Raw genomic sequence first — 12,716 nt, 5'->3', positions numbered from 1 at the left:
TAAGACACAGGAACCAAACACAATGTGTAGACTCTGTTCACATCCCAATTCAGACAAATCAATTATAAAAGACATGCATCGAGACCAGGCGCAGTGACTCACACCTGGAATCGCAGCACTTTGGGAGGCCAAGGCGGGTGGATCACCTGAGGTCAGGAGTTCAAGACCAGCCTGTGTGACTTTGAAAACATATGCAATTTGCAGAGTTTTCTAATGTTCTAGTTAAGTTATTTACCTTATTTTTCAGATTTTTTATATAGTTACTATGTTTGGGGTCTACTTATCCTGTTACTGAAAAAAGTATTTCAAATCTCCATTCTAATTGTAGATATATCTTTCTTGTGTTTGTCTTCCTGTTCTTTGCTTTATGCATGAGGCTCTGTTATTGGGCGCATACAAACTTAGAATGATTGTATCTTCCTGGTAGGTTGACCCTTTTTCGTTTTGAAATGCTCTTCATTATCTCTCTAGTGCTGTTTTTTTCCTTATGTCTTACTTGTTGTGATGGTACTATTGCTTCACCAGGTAGTGTTTGCACTCTCTTTTCCCCTTCTTTTACTGTTAACCTTTCTCCAGCCTTTCATTTCAGATGTGTCTTCTAAGCAGCATATAATTGGGTATTGTTTTCATCCAGTGTGACAGTCTTTGTCTTTTTATTAAAAGATTTTTTCCATTTATATTTAATGAAATTAATGACATATTTAAGTTTATATCTATAATCTTCCCTTTTTATTATACTTGTTATAAATTTTTATTCTCTGCTTTCTTGTCTTTGTTTGAACTGATTTTTTAATGGAAAAATTTACACACATGCAAAAGAAGAGATCATAGTATAATGAAGCCTCATGTTTTCATGATGTAGCTTTCAGCAATTATCAGCGTGTGGCCAGTATTGTTTTATGTCCCTCTCCTCAACACCCCTCTACATTCTATATTATCTTAAAGCAAATCCCAGACATTATATAATCCTGTCTATAAATATTTCAATATGTTTCTCTAAAAGACTCAATCGTAACCCCAATAGCATAAGCAGCTCCCAATTTAAAATGTTTCAGTACTATCATTGAATATTTAGTTGTGTAGTTTTCTAACTTGATGCATGTCTTTTATTAATTAATTAATTAATTAATTATTGAGATGGAATCTCACTCTGTCACCCAGGCTGGAGTGCAGTGGCGTGATCTCAGCTCACTGCAACCTCCACCTCCCGGGTTCAAGCGATTCTCCTGCCTCAGCCTCCCGAGTAGCTGGGATTACAGGTGTGTGCCACCACACCCAGCCAATTTTTGTATGTTTAGTAGAGACTGGGTTTTGCCATGTTGGACAGGCTGGTCTCAAACTCCTGTCCTCAAGTGATCTGCCCACCTTGGCCTCCCAAAGAGCTGGGATTATAGGCGTGAGCCACTGCACCCAGCCAGCAAGGTACTTTCCAAAGGACTGAAAGCATATTGTACATTTCTGGCCACAATGCAATTAAGGAAGAAATAAAAAAAAAAATAAGTAGAAAATCCCCCATGTTTTAAAACTAAGAAACACACTTCTAAGTAGCCTATGGGTCAAATAAAAATATCATAACAAAAATTAGATATTGTTACCTGAATAATGAAAATTCTACATACCAAAATGCAGCTATAGCTACTGCTTAGAAGAAAATTCAATAGTTTTAACTTCATATCTTATAAAAGGGCAGAAAATCAATAAACTTAAGCATCCATCTTAAGTTAGAGCAGAAAATTAAACACAAAAAGAGTAAAAGAAATAGAAACAACAAATTAATAAAAAATAAACAAAATCAACGACAGACCAACCAAGCCAAAATGTGTTTTATTAAAAGACTAATAAACTAAATAAACTTCCAGACTGCCTTTTGAAAGCAGAGAGAAGATTCAATCATTAACGGGAATGAAAAGGGTGCTATAAGTATAGAGTCTATGGGATAATATGAAAAACGTTACGCCAACTAATCAGGAAATTTATATAAAATACAAACTCCTATTTAAAAAACTAACTTACCAAAACTGACCAAAAAAATTAGAAAATCTGAGTAGTCCTATGTCTGTTAAGGAAATTGAATCAATTATGTGAAGTGTTCACACACAGACACACACACACACACACCACAAGCCCAGAAGTCAGTACCAGTGAATTCTAGCAAACATTTAAGGAAAAAAATACCACCAACATTACACAAACTCTTCCAGAAAATAGGATAAGAGGAATCCTTCCCCACCTCATCTTACGAGGTATAAAGCTGATACCAAACTTTAAAAGGACTTCGTAAGAAAGGGTAGTTATTGGCCAATATTCCCTCATGAATATAAGTATAAAAATCTTAGATGAAATATTTGCAAATTGATTTAGTAATATATAAAAGGGGATAGGCCAGGTACAGTGGCTCACCCCTGTAATTCCAGCGCTTTGGGAGGTCAAGGTGAGAAGACTGCTTGAGGCCAGGAGATGGAGGCTGCAGTGAGCTATGACTGTACCACTGCACTGTGCACTCCAGCCTGGGTGACAGAGTGAGACCCTGTCTCTTAAGATATACATATATATACACACACACACGTATATATATACACACACATATATATGTATACACACACGTATATATATATACACACGTGTATATACACACGTATATATGTATACACACGTGTATATACACACGTATATATGTATATATGTATATATGTATATATCATGTTTAATATTTAAAAAACAATCACTGTAATTTACTACATTAATCAAAGGAGAAAATAACCACCTCACTGAAGAAAGAATTTGGAAAAAATAATGCATTCTCTTGACAAAAACTCAGCCTAAGTAGGAACAGCACAGGACTTAACCTGATAAGGTGCGTCTATCTGGAAAAGGCAAAACAGACAGAAAACAGCTCAGTGGTTACGGGGCACTGGGCTAAGGGCTGACCTTGGGGTAACAGAACTGTTTTCTACATCAATTGTGATAGTGGTTACAGGATTGAATTCATGTGATAAATAAAACTCACAGACCTCTTCTCAAAAGGGTGAATATTTCTGCACATAAATTACAGCTCAATAAAGAAACACAGGATCCACCACTGAACACCCACCAGAGTAGCTCAAGTCACGCTGCCAAGCGTTGGTTGCCAAGGGTGTCATGTAACGGAAGCAATCATACACTGTTGATGGGCGTATACACTGGCATGACTCCTTTGGAAAACAGTTCAACATTTTCTACTAGCGTTGCAACTGTGCACACACTGGCACTTCCACTCCTGGGTTTACACCCAGAACAGGCGCACGGACACCAGAAACACACGCAGGATCCCTCACATGGCGTCTACACAACAGCCAACCTGGACACAAGCCACACGTCCATCAATAGCAGAACAGATCACACAGGGGAATACTATACAGCAAAGAAAATGAACGGCTGTTACACACCACGGGGCAAACCTCACAAAATGCCCATCAAAGACACAGACATGAGGGAGTCGCCACGGTGTGATTCCACTTAGAGAATGTTCTGAAACAGGCAAATAGTCCATGCTGTTGGAGGCGGTCGTCCGGGGAGCAGGGGAGGGTGGACGTTGGGAAGGGCACCGGGGCACCCGGGACGGTCTTTTTTCACCCCAGGAGGGGTTTGTGTTGGCCACCCCACAGTGCTGATTCATACAGTTAGCATTTATGCCTGTGTGCTTTTCCATCTGAGTTTTGAAAAGCTTTAAAATTAGCACCCATTGTCAGGTTAGGGCTGTTCCGTGCTCTAGGAACAGGGTTCCCTGAAAAGGTGTCCTCAAGGCCCTGCTCCTGTAAACAAGGATTAACGCGTGGGGAGCAGGTGCTTCTGGGGTTCGCTGTGCAGAGTCCAGGCTGTTCTGAATGCCCCTGAGGCACTCAGACTCGTTCTGAGGAGGGAGTCATTTCTTTAAAAAATATGGTCCAGGCGTGGTGGTTCACGCCTGTAATCCCAGCACTGTGGGAGGCTGAGGAGGGCAGATCTCCTGAGCCCAGTTCAAGACCAGCCTGGGCAACATGGTGAAACCCCTTCTGCACAAAAAATACAAAAATTAGCCAGGAGTGGTGGCACACACCTGTACTCCCAGCTACGTGGGAGGCTGAGGTGGGAGGATCTCCTGAGCTCAGGAGATTGAGGCTGCAGGGAGCTGTGATCGCACCACTGCACTCCAGTCTGGACAACAGAGCAAGACCCTGTCTTTAAAAAAAATTAAAAATTAAAATTAAAAATCAAAAAAATTAAAAGTATGCACTGAATGCCTTCTACAGGGGCTGCATGCCAGGGACAGAGGAGCCCCATTCCCTGTTCCATGTCATACATGATGGGGGAACGGAATGTGGGGACAGCAGAGACCGAGGCCAGAGAGGTGCTGACACTAAGGGGCTGGTGGGAGGGACGCTGTGGGCCTGAGTGGTGGCTGCGGCCGCCACACTGACTGTCCTCAGCACATGCTAATGGGGAAGGGGGCCTGGGACGGCGCAGGTCCTCACCTGCCATGGGCTTCACCTGCACCAGGTAGCCGAGGCCGCTCCCCTCCGACTCTCTCCACTTCATCTGCAGCCGGTCCTCAGGCAGCACAGACAGCCTCAGGAGGCCACTTGCTACAGAAACAGGACATAGTGGTCAGGACTGACCTGGCCTCCCCATCCACCTAATTAGCTGTGGGGGGCATAGGCATCCTGCCGTCAGCGTTTGGGAGGGACACAGTCCTATTCCGGAGGATCCCGAAGAGACACAAGCCCACCCAGGGTGTCTGAGGGGGACTCAGCCCCACTTGGGGATACAAGGCCTCTCCTGGGCGCTGAGGAGAACCCGGCCCTCCCCGGGGTCCGCAGTCACAGAGCCACCCCGGTAGCTTCGGTGAGAGGGAGTCCAGTCCCACCCAGGGAGGCCCCAGCCTGGCTCTCCGGGGGTCCTCCCACCAGGAAGAGGCTCAAGCCCATGTCTGGGAGGGCAGCAACCACCCCACTGGTGACCGGAGGCCCCGAGCCAACACAGCAGCTGGCAACCTGCCCGGGGCCCTGAGCTGAGTCCCCTGAGCTGAGTCCCCTGGGCTGGGGCCCCTGGGCTGAGTCACTGAGCTGAGGCCCCTGAGCTGAGGCCCCTGAGCCGAGTCCCCTGAGCTGGGTCCCCTGGGCTGGGGCCCCTGGGCTGAGTCCCCTGAGCTGAGTCCCCTGAGCTGAGTCCCCTGGGCTGGGGCCCCTGGGCTGAGTCCCCTGAGCTGAGTCCCCTGGGCTGGGGCCTCTGGGCTGGGTCCTCTGAACTGGGTCCCCGGGACAAGTGGCCATGCAGCTGCAGACCCCTTGCTGCCAAGGTCACTGCCAGGTGCACGTGCCCCCTCAGTGGGGAGTGTGGGTGCAGAATCCCACACTGGAAGTATGTGCATGTTGGCACGTGTGTGCATGCGCGCCCCCAAGACGAGGCTGCCTCCCATGGTGAGGGATGGGTGTCCAGACCATCTGAGAGGAGGAGGGGGCGGCAGGGGCCTGGCCAACCTCCCGGGGCTCTGGAGAGGGTTGGTGCCCCCTGAAAGCTTCCGGGGCTCTGCAGTAGGGACAGCTATTTTTGGAAAATGGGGACAGAGATGGGCTTCTTTGGACTGCCCCCCCGGAAAGCTGGGACTCGGGGGGAAGAGCAGGGGCTGGGGGGCACTGGGGCAAACACAATGACCCATTCAGAGCAGACAGCAGCTGGGCCGGATCTCCGGATGGGGCTGAAAGGCAGGAATGTGTGGGGGATGAGGAGGGGGCTCTGAAGGCCAGCCTGTGAGCAGGGCCCCTCCCGCAGCCCCTGCTTGTGAAGAGCCTTCTGTTGCTCCACTCTGCCTGAGAATGTCAGGGAGCCCTTCCCCAGCTCCCTGCTGGAGGACAGCACTGCTGGGACCTGAGAAGGGCGCTGGGCTGGTGGGAAGGGCCCCACCCAGGACCACGCTCCCCTCCCTGGACTGTGGCCACACCCAGCCTGGGCCATCCTGGGAAGGGCTGCCCCAGCGTGTGGGCTCCCACCCGTCCTGGGCTGGACTCAGTGCCCCCAGCCCACCTGGCTGTCCTCAGGGGCTCAATGGCCCCCGAAAGGCCCTTGTGAGGGGTGGCCCCATCGCGCTGAATCCTGAACTAGATAGAACTAGATTTGCCTTCACCTAAACTCGTTTCTGTAGAATCACTGATTTGGCTCAAATTGACAGTGGAAGCTTCTTTCAAACTGAAATCTCGGCCCCCACTGGCCCCAGGGCAGGGTTACCCTGTCTGAGCTGAGGGGACCAAGGCACCTGCTCATGCAATGGTCTGTTGCCTGTGTGCAGGGCACACCGGGCACCTCAGCACGGCAAGACAAGCCACGAAATCCGGAAGGGTCTCAACACGCGGCTCCATGCTAGACCTGGGCTCCTGCATCTCACCCGCCCCTCTGCAACGGCAGCAGCGGAACATGGAGGCTCCCTCGCCCCAGCCTGTCAGGCCCTGGTGGTGGTCCTTTAAACGCACATTAGAAGGGGGAGCTGCCGCCTCCTGCCTTTCACCCCAGTGGAATAAAACCATCACTCAGTGGGAGCCCAGAACCTCCCAGGAGCTTGCAGGTGCCGGGAGGGGCTGCGTTGGCCCAGCCCAGGAACAAGTTTACAGCATGGCTGAGGCCCCGGAGCCTTCTCCATAGACACGGAAATTCACCTTCCTAGAATCAGTCTAAACCCACATTTCTCAACGGGAGGAAGAAGCTGCTCAGACAGGTGAGCCCACAGCATCCTCTGCCATTTCCCTTTGCTGCCATGGGCGGTGCCCTACGTTACCCAAACGCCCCAACCAGTAGCATCCAGACTGGAGGGGCCTCCTGAGGACATGGTGCGGTCGCCCAGGGATGCGCACGGAGGAGGTGGTGCTGCGTAGAAATGCGAGTGCCGCACCGGGAGAAGCCAGAGGGCTACGTGCCCAAAACACCAGTGGGAGGCGGCGGTGGGAAGCAGGCAGGAGGCAAGGGAAGGCGGCTCCATCTTTACCCCAGCCTCCTGCTTCCTGGAGACTGCTCCGAAAAGTGTTTGTGGAATAACTCTCAGCCAAGCATTAACGTAACAGAGAACTAAACCACAGAAGTGCGTTCCCAAGGCGAGGCTGAGGATTTGGCGGGAGCACATGCTCCCTCCTGTCTGTCTCATCCTCTTGCCTTTGTTGTGGGAGCTGCTCTGAATTCAGCACGCGTTCAACTTAGGAGGAAGGCCGGGCTCAGGAGCGGAGGGCTCGTCCTGCGTGGGCACTGGTGGGGCAGGCGTGGCCTGGGGGCAAGCAGGGGCCCACTGCCAGTGTCCTTACCTCGTCCTTGCTCTTTTCCCAGGGTGGCGCCCAGACACAGCCAGAGGCAGAGGCCGAGGTGTGCAGGGGCTCCGGAGCTCATGGTGCTCAGGCTGTAGAGGGGAAGAGGCCATGCCCTTCAGCCATCCCCCCGTCTGTCCCCTCCCTGACCACAACGCCAGAGCTTCTCCACATCCTCGAGGGCCAGGCAGGCTGTCCCCACACCGGGCCAACCCTCACATGTGTGAGGACCAGAGGCCTGCAACCTGTTGTCTAGGGGATACCTCCCAGCTGCCTAAAACTCAAGGACCCAAGGCTAGAGCTGGGGCTGCCTCCCATTCCCACCCCACTCTTGGCATTTACACCACTGGGGGCTGCTCTGAGTGACAACAGGACCCCCAGCCCCCAGTTGTCCCCACGCCCAGTGCAGGGGTGGCTGGGACAGGCACGGGGCCTCCTGCTTGTGGGGCTCCCGAGGGCTGTGGAGGGCTGAGGCAAGGGGCGAGCTCTCCAGGCAACGTCTGATTGCTGGACACGTGGAGTCCCTGTGGCCCCAGCCTCGCCCTAGAGGCGGAAGGCTCATCAGAAACCTGTGGAGGAGAGTGAGAGCTGCCTAGGTGGGACTGGGGAGCGGGTGGGTCTGGGGGACACCAGCCGGGGGTGCAGCTCTGAGGCCGAGACAGGGAGGCGGCCAGCGCCACTGGAGAGCTGAGTGGGCTACAGGGAGGACCACGGAAAACCAGGCCCGGTCCGCTCAAAGGGGCTGGGAGTGGAGGTTGGATTTGGGGTGCTCTGAGGAGCAGCTGAGGGGGACTCAGAGGCCAGGGTGACCCAGTGACCAGTGCCCAGAGGTGCCACTTGGAGACGTGGGGGGCATGTCAGCTGCCAGGCCCAAGTCCTCCACCTGCCACCACGCCCAGGGCTGAAGAAGAAATGCTGGGGGTTCACTTGCACTCCGTTCCCCCGCACCCCCAGTCCCCTGCACCCTGCTCCCCCCGCACCCCCGCTCCCCCTCCCCCCGCTCCCCCCACACTCCCCTCCCCCGCACTCCCCCTCCCCCCGCTCCCCACACTCCCCTCCCCCCGCACTCCCCCTCCTCCCGCTCCCCGCACTCCCCCTCCCCCCGCTCCCCGCACTCCCCCTCCCCCCGCACTCCGCTCCCCCCGCACTCCCCTCCCCCCGCACCCCGTCCCCCCGCACCCCGCTCCCCCTGCACCCCCGCTCCCCCGCACTCCCCCCCGCACCCCCCCCGCACCCCCCCTCCCCCCGCACTCCCCTCCCCCGCACTTCCCCTCCCCTCGCACTCCCCCTCCCCTCGCACTCCACTCCCCTGCACTCCCACTCCCCGAGACTGCTCATACCAGCCCCTCACCCCACGCGCACCAACGCAGGCATTCAGGAGGCAGGCAGAGCACTCCCAGCAGGCTGGGCCCCTACCCCTCTGTGCTGAGCTGAGGGCATGACTTGAGTGCAGGCCCTGGCTCTGTGAGCCCCAGCCTCCCACACAGTAGAGTTCTAGGGTCCTGAGTGACCCAGGCCCTCCCACCCCCTGCAGCTGAACAGAGACGCCCCCACTGCACACCCCCTCCCAGTGTGTGACCCCAGTATCCCCACCAGGGAATCTGCCCCTCTGCAAGGGAAAGGCCTCACCCGGCGGGAAAGCCACCGGTTTAAATCAGGGACTTCGTGCCCGCCCGGCTGGCCAAGGGCAGTCAGGTAAGACCCAGGCGTTGGAACAGGAGGCACCTGTGGGCTGGGCTCCCGATCTGATCACAGAGGCACCAGTGGGCAGCCCGAGTGCCCCCAAGTCCCTGGATCCTCCCATCCCAGAAACCTGGCTTGACTCAGTGGGACCCCTGCCAGGACCACAGGCATCCAGCCTGAAGTGCAAGCCGCTCTCTGCTCCATGTGCACCCTCCTTGTTCCCCCACGGCCCTGCATGTTGTCTGAGACCCCCAGAAGGGAGCCCTTGGTGAGAGCTCAGGCAGCCCCGGGCTCCCACTGCCCCGGCCCCTCCTGGCCACACCCTGTGCTGGGCACCCCGGTCCTGTGGCCCACAGGGGCACTTGGCCTCTATCTAGACTTTTCTGAAAGTCAGTCATCCTCAGATCACAGGCTGAGTGGATCTCCTGGCAGCCCCTTATCCACTCGGCCTCAGGACCACAGGGAAGTCACCCACCTCCTCCTACTCCTGGGACCCCAGTCCTCTTTCCTGGGGTGCGCTGTTCCACTCTGGTCCTGCTGTGGCCACAGGAAGGCTGGAGCTTATGAAAGGCTTCTCCTCCACGGAAGTCACTGCCCCAGCCCACCCCCCGACCCACCCCTTGGCCTGCCTCTCTTTCCTCCCCTCCCTTTGCCCTCCACCCTTCCTGTCTGCTGCCCCGGGCATCTCTCCAAGAACGGGGACCACAAAGATCCCAGCATGAAGGACCCTACTGCACAGCAGGGCAGGGTCCCACCAGTGAGGAGGCAGGGACTGCACGGCCCAACACTTTTACTCCTCACTCCCAGAGGGTCCATCCTGCAAGGAGGGGCTCACAGGGAAAGCCACTCAGATGCCAAGGCCGCCACGTGTGGGCGCTGGACACTAGGGGCTCTGGCTGCCCACTGTGGGGAGCAGGCTGCAGTGGCACCTGGACCCCCACCCATGTGGTCACCCTTCCCCTCCCCCAGTATGCCCTCCCAAGCCCATCCTGAAGGCTGCCACCACCCAACCCACTTTGCAGACTGGTGCCGGTAACCAGAGCTTCACCAGGTACCCAGGCCTGGAAAACAGGCCCCTGACCCGACGGGAGCCTGGGCTGCTCCCAACTGGACCAGCCCAACACTGGCCCTGCCCCTGCCCTGGCCCCGCCCCTGTCCCACCCCTGCTGTGACTTAAGGCCCCACCTAGGCAGCATGGAGTCCCGTAGCACCTGCCGGCTATAAAGGGCCTGCCGCTCACAGCTGTCCCTGCCCCGGGACTGCCTGGGTGGTTACAGATGCACCCCAGCAGCCCTTGCCCAATGACTGGGTGGTGACGCAAGTGTGGGCGTCCCGGCCTCGCTGCACAGCCTCCTGAGAAACTCACTGTCCACAGCTCAAGGTGGATCCGGCCAAGGCATCTGCCTCCTGGATAGACCCGAGTGCACCCAAATACCTGTCCCCACCTCTGCCTTTAAGGACCCCAGCCTAATACCACGCGTCGCACGGGTGCTTCAGGGCCACTGGAGGCAGCTGTCGGCCTTGTGAGCCCAGTCCCCAAGCCCATGCCTCCTCTGCACTCAGGACAGTGTGAAAGGGCCAGCCCCCTCGAGGCCTCCCAACCCTGGGTTGCCTGAGGCCTGAGGGAGGATGAGCTTCTGCCTCTCCCGACTCTGCCTGCTGCTCTGGTAGCTGAAGAGAAACCACTTGGCCTGGCCCCAGGCTCAGCCTCCAGAGGCAAGAGACGAGCTGGAGGTGCTCGATGAGAGGCCAGCACTGGCACAGCGGCCACAGAGGAAGAGGTGACACCTGCTGGAGGCAAAGGCCCAGGCTGGATGCTGCGGAGGAGAGGGGCCAACCTCTCCACCACCTCCCCGGATCCCTGGGCCACACCGATTCGGATTCAGGATACACCTCTTCATGAGCACCTCCTTTTTCTCGAGACGGAGTCTCGCTGTTGTCACCTGGGCTGGAGAACAATGCCGCAATCTTGGCTCACTGTAAGCTCAGCCTCCCGGATTCCAGCAATTCTCCTGCCTCAGCCTCAGGAGCAGCTGAGATTACAGGCACCCACCACCACACCCAGCTAATTTTTGTATTTTTAGTAGAGATGGGGTTTCACCATGTTGGCCAGGCTGGTCTCGAACTCCCGACCTCAGGTGATCCACCCGCCTCGGCCTCCCACAGTGCTGGGATTACAGGCGTGAGCCACCGCACCCGGCCCATGGCCACCTCTTGCACAGCCCATCCACCAACTGGCTGTCCCGGGGGAGCAGCCTGGGAGATGGTGTCAGGTCGTTGCCGTGACGGGCTCCCAGGGGGCCGGTGGTGCCTGCAGTCCTGGCCACGGCCAGCGGAGGGCGCCCAGCCTGGCAGAAGGGCACCAGGCACCGGGCACCAGGCACCAGGCACCGGGCGCAGGGGTGCAGCCCCGGCTCACAGGCTCCTGGGACCATGTGTGTGCACCCACATCCCACACATGCAAGCCAGCGTCAGGGTCATCACAGACCAGGCAGTCAGGCACTCAGCACTCCCGACTCATGAAATGTGAGCTCCACAAGGGCGGACCCGTCTGCCTTTTCACCCCGCCCCTGCTCCTGGACACCTGAAGCCTCTGCAGCACCCCTCAGACCACTTGGCAGTGATCCGGCTCAGGCAGGGCCGGCGAGCTGCCTGGGTCACGAATGACAAAGGGACAGGACAGAACCTGGGTCGGCCACTGTCCTCTCCTCACCAGGGTACTGTGGCCTCACTGAGGCCCCAATCCCACAGGAACTCCCGGCATGCTTGCGGCCAGTCACACATCACCCGGTTCCAGGTGGGATCCCAGGCCCAGAGGTCCCAGAATTGGGGACATGGCCCCAGGGGCCTCCTGTGCAGCCTCCAGCCCCCGAGAAGCCTCAGTGATCTGGGGACTGATCTCCAACTCCCGTCTAACTGTTGGCTGGGTCAGAACAGAGCAGGGCCAGGCCCCACGGCCGTCAGCCTCACCCAGCCCCCTCTGTCGGCCAGCGATGAAGGCTCACAGGGCAGGGCTTGTCCCCGGTAGGCTCAACAGGGACAGCAACGCCAGCGGGCATGATGAGTGGGTGGCCAGGCGAAACCCAGTGCACTTAGAAAAGTTTCGGGAAGGGCAGAAGCTGGCCTTGAGCACCCACTGGGTCACGCCAGTATCTGGGAACAGACAGCAGAGGCTGGCTCAAGGGAAGGGACGGGTGGCAGAAGGTGCCCAGCGTGGTCAGCCTGGACTCCTGGAGCCACAGTGGGGGAACTGCATGCTGGAGGCCAGGAGCTGTGCAGCATTACTGCCTATGCCCCACCAAGCTGGCCAGAGACCGAGACCAGGCTTCAGCCAAGAACGGACTCCAGGCCCGCAAAGCCTGGGCTGGGACCCGCCACTTTCGTCTTCCCCATCCAGCAGTTCTGGCCTCAGCCCACCTGCCCTAAAGCGCTGCCCCAGAGAATGACGACCCTTGGGAGCTGCCCAGTTGAGACACACAGACTCCAGGACCTCTGTGGGCCTCTCCTGGCTACAACCACCCTCCTTGCCCTCCAACCCAAGTATCAGATGGCACCTTGGGTTTCCTGGATATGGACTGGGATCGTCCCCAGCATGGGGGGGTGCTGAATCTCTGGGAGGGGCAGGAGCCCTCCTAGACACAGGCCCTGGTGCCATCCTCTACTACAGGAGCCGCTGCCCACCTCCCCAGGCCAAGGGTCACTGGACCCCAACACAGTGTCTCGCTGGCCAGC

General features: G+C 56.3%; 1 protein-coding gene across 1 annotated transcript in view; it reads right to left on the bottom strand.

The window, feature by feature from the left end:
- The window catches only part of COL20A1 (collagen type XX alpha 1 chain), a 38,315-nt gene extending 28,761 nt beyond the window's left edge, over positions 1 to 9,554 (bottom strand). Inside the window, exons 1-3 of the mRNA XM_063720573.1 lie at positions 9,460 to 9,554; positions 7,302 to 7,393; positions 4,491 to 4,601 (exon numbers count right to left, since the gene is read on the bottom strand). Of these exons, the coding sequence (XP_063576643.1) occupies positions 4,491 to 4,601; positions 7,302 to 7,383 (193 nt within the window). The 5' untranslated portion in view covers positions 7,384 to 7,393; positions 9,460 to 9,554. The remainder of the gene's footprint in view (positions 1 to 4,490; positions 4,602 to 7,301; positions 7,394 to 9,459) is intronic.
- Between the last annotated feature and the right edge of the window lie 3,162 nt (positions 9,555 to 12,716).

Source organism: Pongo abelii, chromosome 21, assembly GCF_028885655.2.
Source record: "Pongo abelii isolate AG06213 chromosome 21, NHGRI_mPonAbe1-v2.0_pri, whole genome shotgun sequence".
Taxonomy (NCBI): domain Eukaryota; kingdom Metazoa; phylum Chordata; class Mammalia; order Primates; family Hominidae; genus Pongo; species Pongo abelii.
The sequence above is the reverse complement of the archived record's forward strand: the minus strand, read 5'-3'. Positions and strand labels throughout refer to the sequence as shown.